This window comes from Phaenicophaeus curvirostris, chromosome 5, assembly GCF_032191515.1.
Source record: "Phaenicophaeus curvirostris isolate KB17595 chromosome 5, BPBGC_Pcur_1.0, whole genome shotgun sequence".
In the NCBI taxonomy this organism is placed as follows: Eukaryota; Metazoa; Chordata; class Aves; order Cuculiformes; family Cuculidae; genus Phaenicophaeus; species Phaenicophaeus curvirostris.
In genome coordinates, this window is record NC_091396.1 from 51,459,385 (window position 1) to 51,478,777 (window position 19,393).

The 19,393-nt window shown below is 37.4% G+C and overlaps 1 protein-coding gene across 3 annotated transcripts in view; it reads right to left on the reverse strand.

The window, feature by feature from the left end:
- RPS6KA5 (ribosomal protein S6 kinase A5) overlaps positions 1 to 19,393 on the reverse strand; it is an 83,217-nt gene that overhangs the window by 20,962 nt on the left and 42,862 nt on the right. For 2 of the 3 annotated variants that reach the window (XM_069858712.1, XM_069858715.1), the window contains 3 exons: positions 13,372 to 13,455; positions 10,670 to 10,773; positions 288 to 438 (listed from right to left, as the gene is read on the reverse strand). In XM_069858712.1, coding sequence (XP_069714813.1) covers positions 288 to 438; positions 10,670 to 10,773; positions 13,372 to 13,455 — 339 coding nt within the window. Of the gene's footprint in view, positions 1 to 287; positions 439 to 10,669; positions 10,774 to 13,371; positions 13,456 to 14,155; positions 14,284 to 19,393 lie in introns of all 3 variants that reach the window. The other variant, XM_069858714.1, reaches the window with a different exon arrangement.

Genomic DNA, 19,393 nt, shown 5'->3' on the forward strand with positions numbered 1-19,393 from the left:
AACCACATGACTTATAATTTAATTGTTTTCCATTAAACCTTCTGGTTTAAGCAGTGTGTCTTTCAGCTGCTTCAAATGACTGTTAGAAGCACACACAAGATATTAAAAAACTACTATGTCCTTCTTGTGGCACACACCTAAGCACATGCTCATTCTTCCTAACTTCATGGAACTAATGTGCGTCTAAGCTACCCCCTTAGCAAAAAATCATGACTTCTTTAGACTTGGACTTCAAAGGCACTAACTTAGAGTAAGCATTATCTGGGGAGTTTTGGGGTTTATTTTACCTGAAAAAATGGATGCTGTTTGATTTCATCAGCATCAGTGGGACCACAACCTAGCCTCTTCTTGGGGTCTTTCATCAAAAGACGCTGAATTATATCCTTAGACAGTGCACTCATTTCTTGTGGGTACGGTGGCTCACTTTTTAATATCCTCCTGTAAAATAAATAAAATTACAATTATTTGGTAATTACTTAATGCATTGAGTTACCATGTTAATTGTAACATCTAACATTTCACTAAAACTTCCATTGTACTTGGAGACAGGAAGATGACAAATGTGAAAATAACTCATTTTTTAAAATAAATAAAAATTCGAGGAAATTATGTAGCATAATCCACAAAAGAAAAACAATTCTCATTTTGTACATACTGAGCTTGCTATTCAAAAGTAGTCTCATAGCTACACAGACAGCTCCACCAAAACATTAACCTGATGCCTAGCAGCAGTCAAAAAATAAAAAACAATCCCAATGTCAAAAATTATTAGAAAATAAAGAGGAAAAAAAAAATCGTACATTTGGGTGTTTGAGGTTTCCTGCACCTTGTATATTGCATGCAGTGCTCATGCTCTACTCTCAAAAGAAGGTACTGAAGCTGCAAAAATTTTAAAGAGTAGCAAGATTCATCAGAGAAACAGAATGTGTTTCATATGAAAAACTACAAAACAGAAAGGACTATTCACCTTAGTGAAAAGGGGATTGAATGGGACTGGGCATAGAATTCCTCTCAAAACAATGAATGGTAAAGAGGAAGTGGATAGGGACCTCACTGCCTCTTTCAACACTAGAACTAGAAGTGATCAAATAAAGCTAGTAGAAATTCAGTATCTTAGAAGCCTGAGTAGAATCACATTTCCGTAGCTTCCATAGTTTTATACAGAGGAAGGCAAGTTTTTCTTCAGTTATTCCAAAAGTAGATATTTGAAACAAAGGACTCTCAAGGCAAATTGAGAAGAAACACATAAGCAACACACACCAACAGCACAGAAACAGGTTTAAAAAGATACACACACAAAACCCTCCAGCATACAGAATCACAGAATGACTGAGGTTGGAAGGGACCACGGGAAGTCATCTGGTCCAGCCCCCCTGCTCAAACACAGTCACATAGGGCTTGCTGCCCATGACCATGTCCAGAAGTCTTTCGACTGTCTCCAAGGAGGGAGACTCCATCACCTCTCTGAGCAACAGATGCCAGTGCTCAGTCACCCTCACAGTAAAAAAGTGTTTCCTGATCTTCAGAGGGAAACTCCTGTGTTTCAGTTTGTGCCCGTTACCCCTAGTCCTGTCACTGGGTACCACTAGAAAGAACCCGGATCCCCCTTCTTTGCACCCTTGCTTCAGAAATTCGTACACATTCATGAGATCCCCCTGAGCTTTACCTTGTCCAAGTGTAACAGTCCCAGCTTTCTCAACCTTTTCTAATATGCTTCAGTACCTTGATCTTCTCTGTAGCTCTTTGCTGGACTCTCCAGTATGTTCACACCTGGACCTAGTACTCCAGGTATGATCTCACCAGTGCCGAGTGGGGAGGAAAGATCAACTCCCTCAACCTGCTGATACCTTGTCTAATGCAGCCCAGGATATCATTTGCTGACTTTTCCATAAGGGCATTTTGCTTGCTTATATCCAACTTCATGTCTATATATATATTAATATGCACTTTCACTGTGGTGACTTCAGGAAGCACAATACACAGATAGATTTAAGTGTGCCTCCATTAAACACAGACTGAAAGATTCTGAAGCTGTGAGAGACTGTGGGGCTGAAATTATATGACATTGTGACAGCACTAATCTCAATTGCTGTACGTCTCCAACAGAGCTTAAGTTGATCACTGCAGGACGTTGCCAAGTTTTGTTTAAAGTTACTGCATGATATATCCTTAGAGTTAGCTACCCCATGAGAAATTTTTTATCATGAAATATCTAACTTTTCGATTACTCCAAAAATAGATGCAAACAGACTGTTTCCTAAATAATCTTGCCCTGCCAGTGCAGAAGGACAAAACCAAGTTCAATATGCACACATCCCAGCGGTTGTTTTTACTGACTAGTATCCAATTTCAAGCAAACAAATAAACAAAGCAAGCTAACCTCTTGGTTTTAAGTAACAATGAAGTGAGCTTGGAAAATACAATCCGAGTTTTAAGATGGATTGTATCTTTAAAGCGTGTAAAGATGATCCGCTAATAAGGGTCGAAATCACGGGCACTCTGCTAGCAAAAGTAACAGCAACCATAAGCCTTGACTTCTGGACACTTAGCTTCACAGAAAAGAAGAAGAAAGCACAATATTACCAAATGATTTCTTAATTAGGGACATTAATATCAAATTTAAACATCACTAAACAAGAAGATTCTTACACTGCAGGACTGACAGATGAGTAAAGATTCAGCCTCTTCAGAAATCATCCAATTTCAGAAAGGGGAGGCAGATAAGAAAGTAAGAAAACCTTCCTGCTGGAAGAAAGAAGACAGGACACCTTGATCGCAAAATCACTTGACTTACAGGAGGGCCAACAGAATCTACAATGTCTCCAAAGACTGAAAATCACTTCAATTAGACGAGTATAAGGAAAGGTATTTATCAAACATTCCTGATGAGAGAATCAGAAAGGTAGGCAACAAAGATCCTGGAAAGACAAAAGTTCTCTTTTGTCTCTCAGAAGGGGGGAAAAAAATCTTAAACCAGTATTTCTAAAAATTTATTTCTAAAGCAATCATGGAGACTCTGGGATGCCCTTAGAATCCAAAAAAGAAATTCTAGAGCATTTTCCTGTCTGAAAAACGTTATATTACAGATGGCCAAGAAAGATAAAAGTTTGAAAATGTCTTTGAAAAATGATGCTGGATCAGGATGATTGGTCATATGGGTAACAAAGAGAACAAATGATTACAATTTCTTTGTGCAGCCTCAGAAGAACAGCCTCCGTAGCATTGATGCTGGTAACTGCTGGCAATAAGATTCTTGCCCCTGTCTCAAACTTCTGATGCAAATCCAAACATTTACATAAGAAAAAGAGACTGAAATTAACATGGAAAGTTTTATGTAGAAAAACCTTCATGCCCAATTTAGCAGAAAACTCATAGCCAAAAGAAGTACTTCTGCAGTATCAACACTACTAAGTCTCACCCTGCAAACTTCCAGTGACATATTGCATGTCTTCAGTTGGCCTGAGAATGGCGATTGGTTGTAGCACTGATGTGGTAAGGGAGCAGAGTCACAGCTGAAGCTGAGGCACATTTATAAAGTAACTTTTCATATTATTTCATCTTCAGCTCTTGGAGTAGAAACCACTCCCTAAAATCCTGGGGAAGGAACCCCCCATTGGGAATATATCTGTCAAAACAATTAGCATACACGTTTTGCAAATACTCATTTGGTATAACACTGTATTTTATCTAATGAAAAACTTCTGAGGCAATAGCATCAGTATTTCCTGCCTTTTGCCATGACTACTGCTTTAAATTATTTTTTATAGGCAGAATTAACAATGAAGTGGTATTTGCTAGGTGAAAAGCAAGCTATGATTAGCTTGACGGATATCTTCCACCTGTTGACCCTCCTAGAGCCCACTGCACAGAAGGGAGCATTTTGCCATGCTGTACAAGCAGACTGCATGTAAGTTGCATTTATACATGCCAGTGGCATTCGTTCAGAAATACTTTTGAGGTTGACCGATGCTATAAAGTATTCAAGATGTTCTGGACTGGTTCACAGAACTACACTACAGAAGTAGTGAAGAACGAAGCTTATTTCATTAGAAGTTCCAAGAACTACTTCTAATTACCATGGAATTTAAGTATGTGCAGCTGTATACACACTAATTAGGACATAAAGCAAGCTGTCAGAAAAGAAAGACCATATGGAATCAACATGCGAAAGCAGAAATTTGTGAAGACTACTCAAGTAGCTTGATCAAGTAAAGAGTCTGGCTTCACTAGTATGACACTAGCAAAGTGTTGTACTGAAGGGTAGATCACTCAAGGCTGTAACAGTAGCCCATAAGGTGTTCAGAGGAAGAAAGCTCTGTGTGTCAAATTTATTTCCTGGCACGTCTGTGCTTCTAGAAAGAAGCTATAGCCTTCTTTTCATTTTTTTGAATCACCTCGATCTTCTTGTACATTTCATGTTTATGTGGTCCAATAACAGTGACAGAAGCAGAAAGAATTAAGTATCCCAAGTTGCAACTGTGCTCAAAGCTGCTGAAAGACTACTCTGCTGTATTTTCTGCTTCTCCTAACCTAGTACAACGTCTCTGAGCTGGGATGAGCAGAGATTACCCCTGCTGGTGAGAGCACTCTGGCTGTACTAAAAACTGTTTGAGAGAAACCATCCATTGCCTAGTTTAAGGAGATTATTATTTTGAAGTTCTGAATCATTTCCATCTTACCCTTCTCTATGGCAGATTACACAGAGATGGGAGCTAACCTCATTGGTATTGTTTTTCAGGAACTTAAGCTCTGATGAGTTTCGCCTGTAAATACTACAGACCAATAGGTTTAGACTGGATTCTTTACTAAAGGAGTGGTAAAGCATTGGAACAGGCTGCCCAGGGAAGTGGCGGAGGCACCATCCCAGGACACGTTCAAAAAACATGTAGAGGTGGCACTTAGGTTTAGTAGGCACGGTGTGTCGGGTCGATTGGACTGGATGATCATAGAGATCTTTTCCAACATTATTTATTCTATGACAACGCAAAGGACATGCTAAATGATAAGGAGGAAGAGCTTCTCAGTCTTCAGTGACTGGAGGATGGGGAATGACACCTTGACCTTCAGATGCTCGTCCTCTTTATCAGTATCTTCACAAGCCATTCCCACATATAAGATGCCAGCTGTGAGGCCTGACAAATCAGCCAAGGAACTTGCTGATTTTGTTACGGAAAATTCAAGGAGTTGCCACCACTGATCTATGCTAGCTTGTGGTTCAAAAATTACAGAGATAGACCACAGGTTTCATATCTGTTCTTTACCAAAGCAGTAGAGATGGGATATGTGTTTGCTGGCTGAATAAAACAACCTTCTACAGATGGCACAGTATCTAAAACCAACCAGAAGTGCAAAAATCACGTGCCAAAGGCTTATACTATGATGTAAGTCTAAAAAGAACTGAAGAAGATTCTGACCTTATTCATTCCAAGTTGACAGCCTTAAGGACTTAAGCAGGAATGCCCTCGGAGTGCTCAATAAAGGCCTTAAAGACAAACAGTGCCATTGGGAATTTTGCGACATCGAGAGCAGATTGCTTTCAGTGGTTATGATAAAATGAAAGGTGAAAACATGCTGTTAGCCAGAAGCTGAAAGACATCTTCTTAATTTTTCATTTTAATTAACTCTGTCAACAGCTAAACTAGTCAAAATTCTGATCCACTGCATAGCTGAAAAAAAGCCACCTTTCACCCTCCACTGATTATCTTGAAAACAGAAGACTAAACCTGACTTTAGAAGAAATGATAATAAAACTTCAAAAGGACAGAACGTGAAGCTTTTTTGCTTCCACCAGGTAAATTACATAATTGTATCACAAAAAAATAGAAGGATCAATAGCTGACCAACAGAAACATTCGGTTTATGCTTCAACTGTTACTATAGTATATTGACAGTGCCCTCAGAAATATTACGGGCATCACCAAAAAGATAAAAGTATCCATCCTGACGTTCAGGGAATAAGGCAAAGCAAACCCAAGCTGTAACCCTGCTAAAGTGGAGAGGGACAAGCTTTCAAAGCAGAGTTTTCACCTTCATATTTGAAAACAACTCTACTGAATGCCCTGACATCTCAGAACTTCTAATGCCAGATTCTTTTGTTTCAGCTTTGAGCAATCAGACACATATGAACATCCCTAGTTCTAGGCATGTCAGAGACTTTGATGCAATACTTATGACTTCCTTAAAAATCTGCTTTACAGAAAGGCTGAACTGATCTGTAGGCAGTCATGGATGTGATGTGATTTGCACTAAGTCTAGCATCAGAATGGTTTCCTTCCTGTGCCAGAGATTTCCTAACTTACTGCTATCTGTTAGAAAAGCGTTGTTAAATTATTGTCTATCAGTTCTTGGACTCTAGACTCCAGTCTAAACATATAAATGGCATACATTCTAGATAGACATCTATATGCTCTAGGACAAAATTCCAGAAGGCACCATGCAAATTAGAAGTTGGATTTAAAGACTGCTCTGTTCTTTAAAAGATCTAGCAATCACTGGGGTCTTCACAGGCAGAGAATAAAGAAGGGATTCCCAAGTATACACCTGCTATGCATCTTACTTCCCTAATATTTTTATCAATAAAAGGTTTCTTGCAGAACTGTGGACAAAATATCTTGATAGTACCTAACATGGTCAAATATCAGCCACCATCTATGAGTTTTAAATAAGGCCAAACCAACTATGTCAAACAGCACAGGCTGCTATCATAATACGGTCTCATATGCTTCTACAAATTATATTATAGATGTATAAATGCATAAAAATAGAAAAATATACCTATCTATTCATATCCTCAAAGCTGATAAGATTTTTCTAAGCTGCTGCACAGCAGCAAAATAATACTCCAAAACTCCATGCTCATTTTAAATCCCTGTATGTAGGACAAGACCCTCAAAAGTCACAATTCTAAAACGGATTTGTCTGTCTTTCAAGTAAGCTCTACAAATCACTCACAGCCAAACTGAAAACACTGGTTTCTAATCAAACCCAGCCTCTGCCTATGTTTGTGTAGGATGGATCCCATCCATGGCTCTACAGCAATCAAAGTCTAAAATTCTTAAAAATGAAAGGAAGATTTGGGAAGAAGGAAGAAGAAAAGGGAGAGGGCATGCTTTAAAAGGAGAGATACTTGAATAGTTCTGTGAATTTTTTTTAATCAAGTTGAATAATCCATAACACCAAGCACATGAACAAAAAGTATTCCGGGACAGAGACGCAGAAGGGAAAGTAAATTATGCATTTAAGTTACACTTCCTATGAAAGAGAAGTCCACAGCAGTGTCAAAAAGGTTACTATTAAAGAAGGGAACACAATCTCTCATCAGAAAAAGAGTAAAAAAAGATACAAATTACACAGAAACTATATCTGACAGAAAAACTCAACCGCCCATTAGAGAGGTTTTTCAGAACAAAACCTCATGCCCAAATTAGCAGCAGACAGTCATTGTGCCGCAGAAGGGAATAAAATGAGCTAACAATATTTAAAATCAGTAGGTGAAATAGAAGAACCTGTAAAGATGACTTTTTCCGCAGACAGTTGCACCTAATTCAGTGTAGTAGCCAGGACAGAGGAAACAGCAATGTTCTCATATGCTCAGCCACACTCTTAGAAGGAACATAATCAAAGGCCATCGAAAGTATGCTCTCAGGGCTTGTGAATGAGTAAGAAAAAACTGAATTTTCAAGTCTGCTGCAACTGGCAAGTTAAAGCATATTTACGTTAGGGAATACAATTTCTGTTTAGAATAACTTTGCTATCAAGAAAGAAGTTTGTGCCAACTCATATCTCTGTGCCAGTGGTAACGATTTCATTACCACTGGCAACTTTACAGATCTGATAACGTTATCTGCAATTCCATTTTTCATCAGTTTGGAGAGGAAATGAAACTAGACAGATCAGAAGATAGTCACAAAGAATTTAGAACCTATTTAATGATGGGTGTAAAATTAGAGTCTGCATCCCAATTCAGCAGAAAGCTTTACAGAAAAGGCTGCAGACATAATTGAAGGAATTAACAATAATAAAAAAAATGTGTACATTGTAAATGTATCCCCAGTGACAAAATTATCAAAGAGAAAAAAGATCATAGCTTCTAGGCCAAAAAGGCTTAGGAGAAAGACAGGTACCAGAAATTCAGCTGGTGTCTTCATAGACCTCAGCATACTCATGCTAGAGATAAATACAAAGAGGGTATTTCTGAAAAGCCATGAATATGGTAACAAGGACTTCTAAATTTAACAAACTAGCATGTCAGGAAGGGCAGATCATTCCTTTTACGCATAGTCTCAAGTGAGTAGCTCAACAGCTTCCCAAGTTGCATCACACTCTATCCAGTCCCCCTCAATCCTTAGAGAAAAGTTTTCTTTCCACTTTCTCCAAGACGTGCTTCTGCTCCCTACCGTTCTTACCTTCTGCCTGGGCTGCAGAAGCAACAAAGCCTGCTGATATCTCACCTGTTCTGCCTGCTCTATCCTACCCTCAGGGAAAGCCCCAACACACTCCTGTTACTCCCCAAGGCACACAGCAACCACCATTCCCCAGACAGTTCCACCTGACTCACTGCAGCAGCCAGGACAGAGGGAACAGCAATGTTCTCATATGCTCAGCCTTAAAAGGAACACAAGATTCAATTACACAATAAACTGCAAACACACAAAATGGACACACATCATCCAGCACAGAAATTGCCATCAAATGTAAAGGATTCAGGAACAACAGGTCTTATGAGTATTGAAGTAATAGAAGACAGATGAAATCAAGTCTGAAATGCAGCCAAAGCAGGCACTAATGAGATTTCAGCTATAAGTTAGGGGCTTATCAATTGGAAGTGAGAGAAAAGGAGAAGGAATTAAGGAATTACATCCATCAATCCACCATTGACATCAATAAGAGGAATTCAAGAAAAAAGGAAGGGAAATCTCTTTGTTTGGATGGTGAATTATTACTTCCCTTAAAAAAGACCCTCTAGAAACATCAAGAGGAATATATTGTCCATATGTAAGAAAGGACAACATAAGCTGAGTTAAGAAAAGGCTTTTTCAGGGAACAAGAACTCTGAGGAACATCTTTAAATAAAGAAAACCATAAGAATTTACCTTCTAAATTTATCAAAATAAAAGCAGAAAGACTACAGGCCTGCTGTCTAAAAATATGTAGCATAAACATCAACCAGAACAAAAGCATAGTGAGCAACAGCATAGTAAACCTGCCACAACTATATTTAGGTCAGAAATTAGGTTATTAGCCATCAGAGGACGGATGTTAGCAACCTTGTAGTTTCTCAGCTTTGAATCTAATTTTAAATTATCAAAAGATTAACATATTAAAAGAGGACATAAGAACATACAAAAAGGCAGTCAAATCCTGTAGAACATGTATCTAAAGTTTCCCAGTTTCTGGGAAAAATTATATTTGTAAAATTCCAGTCAAGGTACTCTCTAAAGTTACATTTCATAAATCTTGACAGTCAAAATTACCAATTCAGATAAGCCATAAGAAAACAATCAAAAAAAGTTTCTACCCTTAAATAGGTCAGAAAGAGTTAATTTAAATCTTAACTGTAATAATGACCAAGAGGGTGAAGTCTGGAATTTTTTTAGTGGATTCTCTGTCCCTCTTATATTTATTCTAGTGGCCCTCCAAGTTTCCTGTTCTGGTGGAGACCTAGAAACCAATAAAGAGGTCTCAACCTTACAAGAAATTGCCCATATTTATTACAGAAGTAAAATAAATTTTCTAAATAATGGATGCATGTTCAGTTGCTCATTATAACCTTAAATGTCCAGCAACTTATTATGGTCCTGACCCTGAAAACATTCCAATAGCAGCAAGACTGGTCTTACAAGCAATCTTGACAGCACTTGCTTATCTGTACCATTTTAGCCCCCAAATCCCCACTCCAAGAGGGATTCAGTACAGGAGATGCTCATTTTGGGAGATTTCAGCAATGTGTTTCAGGCACACTTATTATTTTGTCTTTTTAGAAGGCTCCAATGCTTTTACCTGGGTACTGAAAACAAACCTTTAAAGCGTAGAGATTCCTGAACATAACAAAGCTGATACAAAACATTTACATGTAAAATGCAAGAATTAAATAAGTTATTTAATTTCCATAAGTACCATATCCATTTCACTCAGATAAGCAAGTATGACTAGAAAAGATCGCATTCTTTGTCTCACATTATACACTACTAAAATAAATATTCCTTGTGACAAAAAAAGGTAGGAGTGGGGTACATTCTTTAAACCTATAGCCTGATAGAGTGACCCAGCAAGGCCTGACAAAAATCTCTCTAGCTAAATCTGTTTCACTATGTACCAAGATTTTAAACCTGCTAACTCTATTTAGATATAATTTTATATTCTGTTTTACTTCCTTTTCAATAGTAAACATGCAACAGGGTGGAATATCTACAAAGCTGTGGTTCCACTGCAATTTAAACAAACTAGGTGTTTTTTAAAGGTCAGTTCTATTATTTCAATGACCTGCTAAGGTTAATAAAACTTATCTGCCTCCAGATGTCATTCTGTTAAACACAAATGGAACACCTAAAATGTTACCCTGATAACACTTCCTTCATAAATTTTAGATTAAAACTTTCACAAAACATATATTATGGCATAAGCATCACTTTGCAACCAAGCACATACACTTCACTGTTTTAACTCTTACCTAGAAATCTCTGCTTGGGAATTCTTCTCTCCATCAACTGTAAATGGTGATGCTCCAGTTAATAATTCGTACATAAGAACACCAACACTCCACCAATCAACAGCCTACAGAGTAACAATAATTATGTATGTTATGATGCATTGAAATACAATTGATAACAAAAGGAATAAACCAATGCACCCAGAAAACAAATGGCAGAGGAACAGGCACCTATCAATACAAAAGTGAACCTGGATGAAATAAAGCAGAAGAAATTGCAGAAGTGATTGCAGGTATTTTCTATGATAAATTAACTTAATTTTGAAATCTCTCCACATAACTTCCTCAACTAATTTCTCAAGTTGAACTCTTTCCACTCACTACTTAAGTACCTTTTCTTCTGCCCAGAATTAACTTTTATTTTTACCATTGTGAAGTGATAAGAATTCTAAAACACACTAAAAATAACAGAGGAATCTAATACTTGCTAAGAAGTAGTGGAACATGAACTTTTAGGAGCTTGGGAATAAAACTAAGGAACTTTCAGAAAGCACAATTTAAGAGTACTGATCACAGTTAATCAGAGAATCTAAAAGTACTATGGAAGTTTACCTTATATTCCCTGGTAACATGTGATCTTTGGCTTCCCATATAGTAATCATATTATTCACACATCTGACACCTCATAACTTACAGAAGACCTCTCTTTCAAAAGAAAAGATGCTACTAAGAATAATGAAGAAAGCAGCGTAGTCTTTTCAACATAATTAATTTAACTACAGGTGTTTGAACTTCTCAGTTTTACTTCCACAAAATTTGCAAATCAATGAAACAGAAGTTCTGCTGAATATAATTAGTGAAATTATAACTTGGCCTCATATTTTAGTTTTGCTTCAAGATACATAAAAACTGATGTCTCATATATTCAGCCAAGAGTATTTAGGAGAACTGGCTGAAGAAGTCTCTGTACTGTCAATAATCACAAATACTCAATGATGACAGAAAATCTCAGAAGATGACTTTTTCTTGGCATGTGTTTTTCCAAAAGAAAAGAAGGATTTGCAGAATCATTTATCAAATTTAAAAAAAAATAAACACTGAAAATACTAGACCAAGTCTTTTAGGCAAACAATACAGCTATCTAGAAGAGATTACAAATAAATATTGATTAATGAGAGCATAGCATAATAAAGCAGTCTCATTTTTTCCTTTTTAAATAATTTCTTTTAGTAGCTAGATATACAGTAAATATGAAATACGCTAAAAACCTTCTAACACTGTGTTACATGGCACTGTCAATGGTGAGGCAAAGAGAAGGGAGTGGAAACAGTTACCATTACACAGGTAACTGAAAAATCACCTTTATTTACCAGGTAACATTTGGTATCAAGCTGTGAGGCTATTCCTTATAGAATACTGTAAGGCTCTGCAATATGGCTAATGAAAATATCAGGTAGAACCAATCAAAGACAATAGAACCAAGATTCCCCTTCTGAATGAGCAACAATCTTGAATTTGGAAACACTTGAGAAGACAAACACAATTTGACTTGATTGATACATTGGAGAGATGCTCTGAAACTGGCAAGACTAAGCTAACAAACACTGCAGGAAAGAGCTTCTATTTGCAAGTTTGTAAAATTTCATTTTTAATAATGACTACGCAACAGTACAGTAGAAAAAGATGCAGCAGTTACAGTAGAATACGAAGTAGGTGTGAGATGATAACTCAGTGAAAAGACAAAGGACTTCGTATTTTATGTTTAATAGTAGAATCAGGGTGATAATCAAACCATTGTTCTTCAAACTACCAACTCTTAGCCTTTTAGCTGAAACACTGTGTCCACTAAAGTACTTGCCCCACAAAGAAACACACAGGCAAATGCAGACCAAAAGAGAAGCAGAATGCACAGAGAAGGAAAAACCTTCTTAGACAAAGACAGATTGAGTCCAGTTAGTCCAGAAAAATGGAGACTGAGAATAATGTAACGTTTTCCAGTGCTTAAAAAGACAAGAGGAACTGTGATCAACTATATTGCACAACCCCCAAAAGAGAGACAAGCCAACTCATCTACAGGAAAAAAACCCCAAGAGATTAAATATTCTCCAAAACTATTCAGTATAGTGAACAATCAGAGTAATTTATTCAGGAATACTGTAGAAGTCCTCTGGCGAGTCAAGCTTTTTGGTTTCAAGTATCACCTGTGAACTTTCCCATCGCTTACTGATGCCTTAATTCATAATAAAACTTGAGCCTCAAGCTAAACAGAATTAATTTTTACAATTTGAGAATATTTATGACATTAACAACATTAATAACCTACTCCATACTTCAAGAAAGATATCACATTTCCCTGACATACAATTTAAAAAAAAACTACATCACAATTACCCACAAAACAGTAATTTTTTCACTGTGAACTAAACAGCTTTTTATTTAAAAGGAAGGAAGTGGTTTTTTGTCCCACTGCATGTTTAGAGTAATTTTTGAATACACGAATCAGCCTCAATCCCTTTATAAACATGCCTTTTACTGAAGATTAAAAACTGAAAAGACATGATAGTGATGCTTTTAAATGCATGCAGTAATCTATTCTGGGACAACTTGAAATAAGGCATGTTTAAATAAGGCACTACCGTATTTAAGAAAAAACTCTCAAACTGAACAACAGCGTTGCCTGAAGAATTAATTTTATTTCAGTAATAAACTCAGACAGAACATACCTTATCATGTCCTGTTTCTCCTCCTCTTACAATATCTGGAGCCATGTATTCTATTGTTCCACAGAAGGAATATGCTCTCTCATTCTAGCAAAAAAAGAAAATACAATTCATGTCAAACAATTATACTACACAAATCAAATGGGACAGATATGACTAACAGTTCCAAGATGCTGGCAGCAATTCTTCTCCAAATAGCTCAGAACTGCTAGCTAAATCACATTCCATCGTATGTAGAGATGTATCACATAACGCTACAGAACATGTGCAGTCTTTTACAAAAAAATAAAAAGTCATAGGTTTGTGTGGCAGTCTAAGATAAGCACACAAAAATTAATGTATTGACTTTTAAACAACTTTCCCATAAGTCTAAATTATCTATACATTTCAGAACCACACAAGATTCCCCAGGGTAATACAGAGACACATCCTGAAGGCTGCAATATCAATATGCTAGACAACAAATGTAACCTTTCTATTAAAAAGGGCATTTCATTGCAAGATGTACAATTTGACTAAATTGGATACAAGATCCTTTGGGTTACCCATATTTAGGAACTTATTATGGTCACTAGAAAAGCAATTCTCTTTCGCAACATACACACATAAAACCCACAACATTTTGTCAAGAAGAGACTTGGAGAAAGACAAAAGAGAGAAAGAGAAAGGCAGACAGACAGAGCTGTAAATTTAATTTTATTCTACACACTGAAGTTATTGTCTTGATTATGTTCAAAACTAAGCTGCTTTCACAGGCATGTATAATTGTTCCCTGTTAGCGATTTACCTTTGAGGTCAACATGAGGTCATGCTGTACCTTGCTAATGACGAAAGCACATGTGTTTGGGCCATGCAACATTGTTCCTCCCTTATCCTTCAAGCTTCTAGCATTTTGGGGAGAGATCCTGATAGGTCCTTTAAAGAAGAGTGTTCAAAAAAGCAGATATTTCAAAAGTCAGGTTTTACATTTGTTGATTCAGATTTGGAGTTTAAAACAGGTGCTATATATGAGAATGACTACACTAATGAGAGGCAGCTTCTAAAAGTAGCAATAATGCTCAGTGCTACTCTGAGGCATAAAAACTAAACAGTCCAGCAGCATGTTATTAAACTGTATTTATTAAAATACATATACTGTGACTGATTCGGGGAGGTAAAATTCCGAGTTCAGAATAGTTATAGGCCTCATTTTGTCCAAATATTAACTTGAAATAACTTCTGATACAAAACCATAAAATAATGAACTCTTCATGATTTTGCTTCCTTTTGACACAACTATTGTTTCTCTTTGATTATCTTTTCCAGTACCTGTTATCAAAAAGAAAAATAGTGTGATAAAAAGAAAAACAAACAAACAAAAAAATCAGAAATTCCTAGCACTCCATCCTGGCTTCAGCCAATCTAAAGCTGTTCATGTATCCTTGTCCATTCTTCCTTCAGCTGGGAGGGAGGGAAGGGGAAGGAAGGAGAAAAAGGAAAAGGAAAGGGAAAGAAAAATACAAAGCGAAACTGTTCTTCGCTTGCTACCTCTCCAAAAAGTAAAGATACAGCAGCCAAGCTGAGATTTATGAAAACGATTTCTAATGCTAATACATTAAAAGAAATAGATGAAAACTATTATCATTTAGTCAGCTGTAAAGTCAGCAAGTCCACAAAAATTATGTCTTCTTTGCCTCTCTTTGTGTAATAAAGCTGGGCTACAGGATACTATGGTGACAAGAAACACACTGGGGAGGTGTATATGAACATACACCGTGGTACAGCGGAACCCTTAGGATCTCAGTCACCCTTTGCTGGTGAGAAGATCCACTGAAAACATTTCAAAATATGCAGAACTAGTAGAGTAATAGCTTTTCTGAGGAACAATTACAGTCCTTACTATACATAATTGGTGGTTCTGATTTTCAATTATATTTACTTTTTGTCTTTTTTACCTTTTTCACCTTTTTCAATCATTTTAATATAAAAAATGAATTTCTGAAGTAATGCTTGAAAATTAGTTTTATTTCTTTCTTAAATTTGCATCTGAAGTACTTCTTTGTTTCCTTGCAAAATTCAGTGTTTAAACACCGCAGCACAATTTCAGAGGTTTAAAAAAATAAATGGTATTGTATCTTTTAAAACTATTTCCTACGATTAAATTTCAATATGACAAACTTATACTGTAAGTCACACAGAAGCATTTATAAATTGAAAACACTCTGCAAGTGTCGTTATGAGGCTTATAAAACCCCCAACTTCTAATCCACATAGGTAAGTACTTGTATCCTTTAGCTCTTGTTTACTTTTCAGTTTAGAAGTAGTCTACCGCTGAAATTCAGTGCTGAATAGAGCCAAGGAGAAGAAAGCAGATGATTATCACAAGCAGAGTTCTTAGCAAGAAACTAAGTGGCAAATTCAAACTCAGCATTGGGTAGGAAGAAAACCAGACCAACCCACTGAGCATTTTTTTCATAATCAATACTGATTTGCCATTACATATTCTAGTGTCTTACTCTGGAAGCCTTGTTGTAACCAGCTTATGACTCTTATGGTCTGACCATCAGTAGAAAAGAAACACTCTGATATCAACTATTTATAAAAGTTTCCCATTTAACCATACAAAATGCTCAGAGGACTACAGCAGTCCCCAAAACATCAAAGCAACCAACTGTGTGAAAGCAAAGCATTCAGACTTGACTAAAAATTGACACAAGTTTGCCTTCATAAGATACTGTAAAAAGTCCTGAGTTCAGAAAGTTGAAGTCACAAAAATCTAGAGACTTTGTCAGACACCTCCATTTATGTGGTATTTTAATGTTACAAGCCTCACCAACTACATCTAACTGTTACTCACAGAACAGTTTTTATAGTTTCACTTGGAGCACTTGGGTAAATTTGTCATTGTTAAATATGCCTCTTACAGGGAGTCACTAGTGGTCTTTACTATTATGTATTGCATGTGGGTTTAAAACTATTTTCAGAGAATGTTACCTCTAATAACAGTTTCCTTTTCTGTCCTATTCTGGACTCCTCAGTATAAGAGAGACATGGACATACTGGAGATTCCAGCAAAGAGCCTCCAAGAAGATCAAGGTACTGAAGCACATGAGGAAAGGCTGAGAAAGTTGGGACTGTTCACCTGAAGAAGGCTCAGAGGGATCACTGTGTGCAAATACCTGAAGGGAGGGTTCAAAGGAGAAGGGAGAGCCAGACTCTTTCCAGAGGTGCCCACTGACTGGACAATAGGCAACGTGCAAACTGAAACACAGGGTGTTCCCTCCTAACATCAGGAAACCCTTTTTTTTCCACTGTGAGGGTGACTGAGCACTGGCATCTGCTGCCCAGAGAGGTGATGGAGTCTCCCTCCTCAAAGACAGTTGAAAGGCTTCTGGACACAATCACTGGCAACCATCTGTGACTGTGTTTGAGCAGGGGGGCTGGACCAGATGACTTCCAGTGGTCCCTTCCAACCTCAGTCATTCTGTGATTTTGTAACTAAAAGTCACTGTAAGTTGTATTTCACCATTCAATTATGAAATCATGTTATACTCATAAATCAAGTATGCAGCATCCCCAAAAATTTCAAAACCACAACCAACCGACCCCCAAACTTCTATTTCATTCAACTTTCCAACATGAATCCAAATTTCAGAATCCACATTATTAGTACTTTCATGTTATAAGATGTAAGACAAGAAAGGAAGTTATTAAATAACAACTGAACTTGGATTACCTACAGGTGGCTTCGCACTGAACACACATTTTGCAAATATTTGGGCTTAAGAATTTTCTGCATAATGCATAATGCACTTTTTCTTCTCTCACTCATCACACTTGCCTTAAACATTGTAATTGTCTTCTGATTTGCAAAATGACAAGGGATCAAACAATAACAGAAGGAATCAGATGTCCAGCTAACCTATCTCTAATTACTCAATAAGACCTTGTCTTTTAATGAGTGTCATTATGTTTGTTCCAAATCAGCAGTGCTCCCATGCTTACAGATAATCTGGAAAAAGTCTTCAGTCTTCTAGCACAGCACAGTTGGATTTGATTTCTGTTTTTTTCTTTACCAAGTTCAGCATCATTCCTGAATGTTTATGCAATAGCATAGATTTAATAAAAGTACACAAAGTGACTACTTCTGTTACGTGCTTAATCCTGCAACAGCTTTTCAAGAAGCCACAAAGAGAATTTTGTTAAAGAGTTCTTGATCAGCTAACATTGACAGGTTCACCTGTACAGCCAGGCAGTTCACTCTGTTAAACCACCTCACTGTTAAATTAGAAAAATAAGTTATAGCCCCTCAACACTTATTATTTGAGATGAGCTACACACTGACATTGTGGATGTGCGTAAACGCATTACGAGACTAACACTCCAACACTACACATGGGGTAGACCTCTAGCCTTTCCCACTCCACTTGTGGCAATACAAAAAAGCTAGTGCACTATTCTCCTCTCGAGTTCCTTGAAATCATTCTGACTGAACTGAGGGCCACAGTGAAATGTAACTCCTTTAGCTTGCTAAGGCACTTTCGATACCATGTCTATGTGATCCCTGCAATCTTTTCTCCAGATTACCTATTTTAGCATCCCAGTTCTGTTTTTCTTCATCAAAAAAGAAAGGAAATAATTTTTCTTCCAACCAGGAAATGTTGACAGCACCTAGCCATCAAGCAGATTTAGGAGACAGAATTGGACTTCTGTGTCTGTCCAAGATGGAGAGGCGTAATGTGGACTAGCATTCAACCCGGAAGACAGTCACTCCATCAAAGAAAAAAAACTCAGAGCAGTGTGTTCTTTGCTAATATTATCTAAACTGACCTTGTCAGGTTGACCACACTTACACCACTTCCAGAGACCAAAAAACCTAGCTCCAAAATTCAATCAGAAGTGCTGACAGAAAAATTAAGATCTTGCATCATCATGCTCATGATGATCTTGTGGTATCATCACTTGGCCCTGCTTTATATCCCAAGGTATACCAGTTAGGCAATTCAAACTACCTGAAGTTTTAGAAAGCATAGGTATAAAATTTTCTCCTCAAAGACAAAGTTCTGTAACAAGCTCCCTCATTAAGTAAAAAAGGCACATCCTTGAGAGGATACATCCTATTCTACAGGAATGCAAATTCAGTTTAGCAACGTATACAATGGTAGCTCAGACATTTATTGAGTTTTGTAACTGTTCAACAAGCCATAATGGACTATGTGTGACAAGAATTTGGAATTCCAAAGTGAACCCCACAGGAATTAGATGAGACTTCAGGAGAACCAAGGAATCGCACAAGCACAACATGCTCCTAGAAGTCCCGTCTCTAGTGGACCAGAATGCCTTTTGGCAGTCAGCTACTTGGACAAATGGCTGCTCCATTTTTTCTGGTTTAAGAAATTACTGTGTTGCATGGATGGTTTTAGTTTTCAGTGCCACAATAAAACTCACACAACCCTGAATCTGACATTTTCACTGCATCTATGTCCTAACATCCAAAAGGGCATGGGAACCAGATAAAAGAAACAGAGACAAGAGACTTACGACAGGTTCCCAACACCTGGGGTTGAAGGCCTACATTATTTTGTCACGTGCACCCAAAGATCTGCATATGAGATACAAACTGTATTTTAATGATAGGCTGAAGACATCTTCAGCTAAGAGGACAGAGGCAGACAGCTGTCTGAATGTCAGGGCCAAACTAGTAACCATGAAGAAAAGAAGTGTTAGAACAGAGGAAAGATTCCAAAAGACTGTTGCACGGTATTCTAACTCCATCAGTAAGCAGAGCGTATCATTAGTTCATGGGCTCAAAATCAAGCTGGAATCCAAGATCTGCATAATTGGAAAGTGCATGTTGTGACTGCCAAGCTTACTCATGGCATGGCAGACAGGGTATGCAAGTCAGCTTGAAGGAAAGTTAGGACATGAGCTTTTGGAGCTCCAGAGCAGACCCAGAACAGGATAAGATGATACATATTAAAAGGTTCTAGACTCAGTCAGGCAGGGTTGATGTGTTGAGTATCTCTCGAGTCAGTGGTGTCAGTGT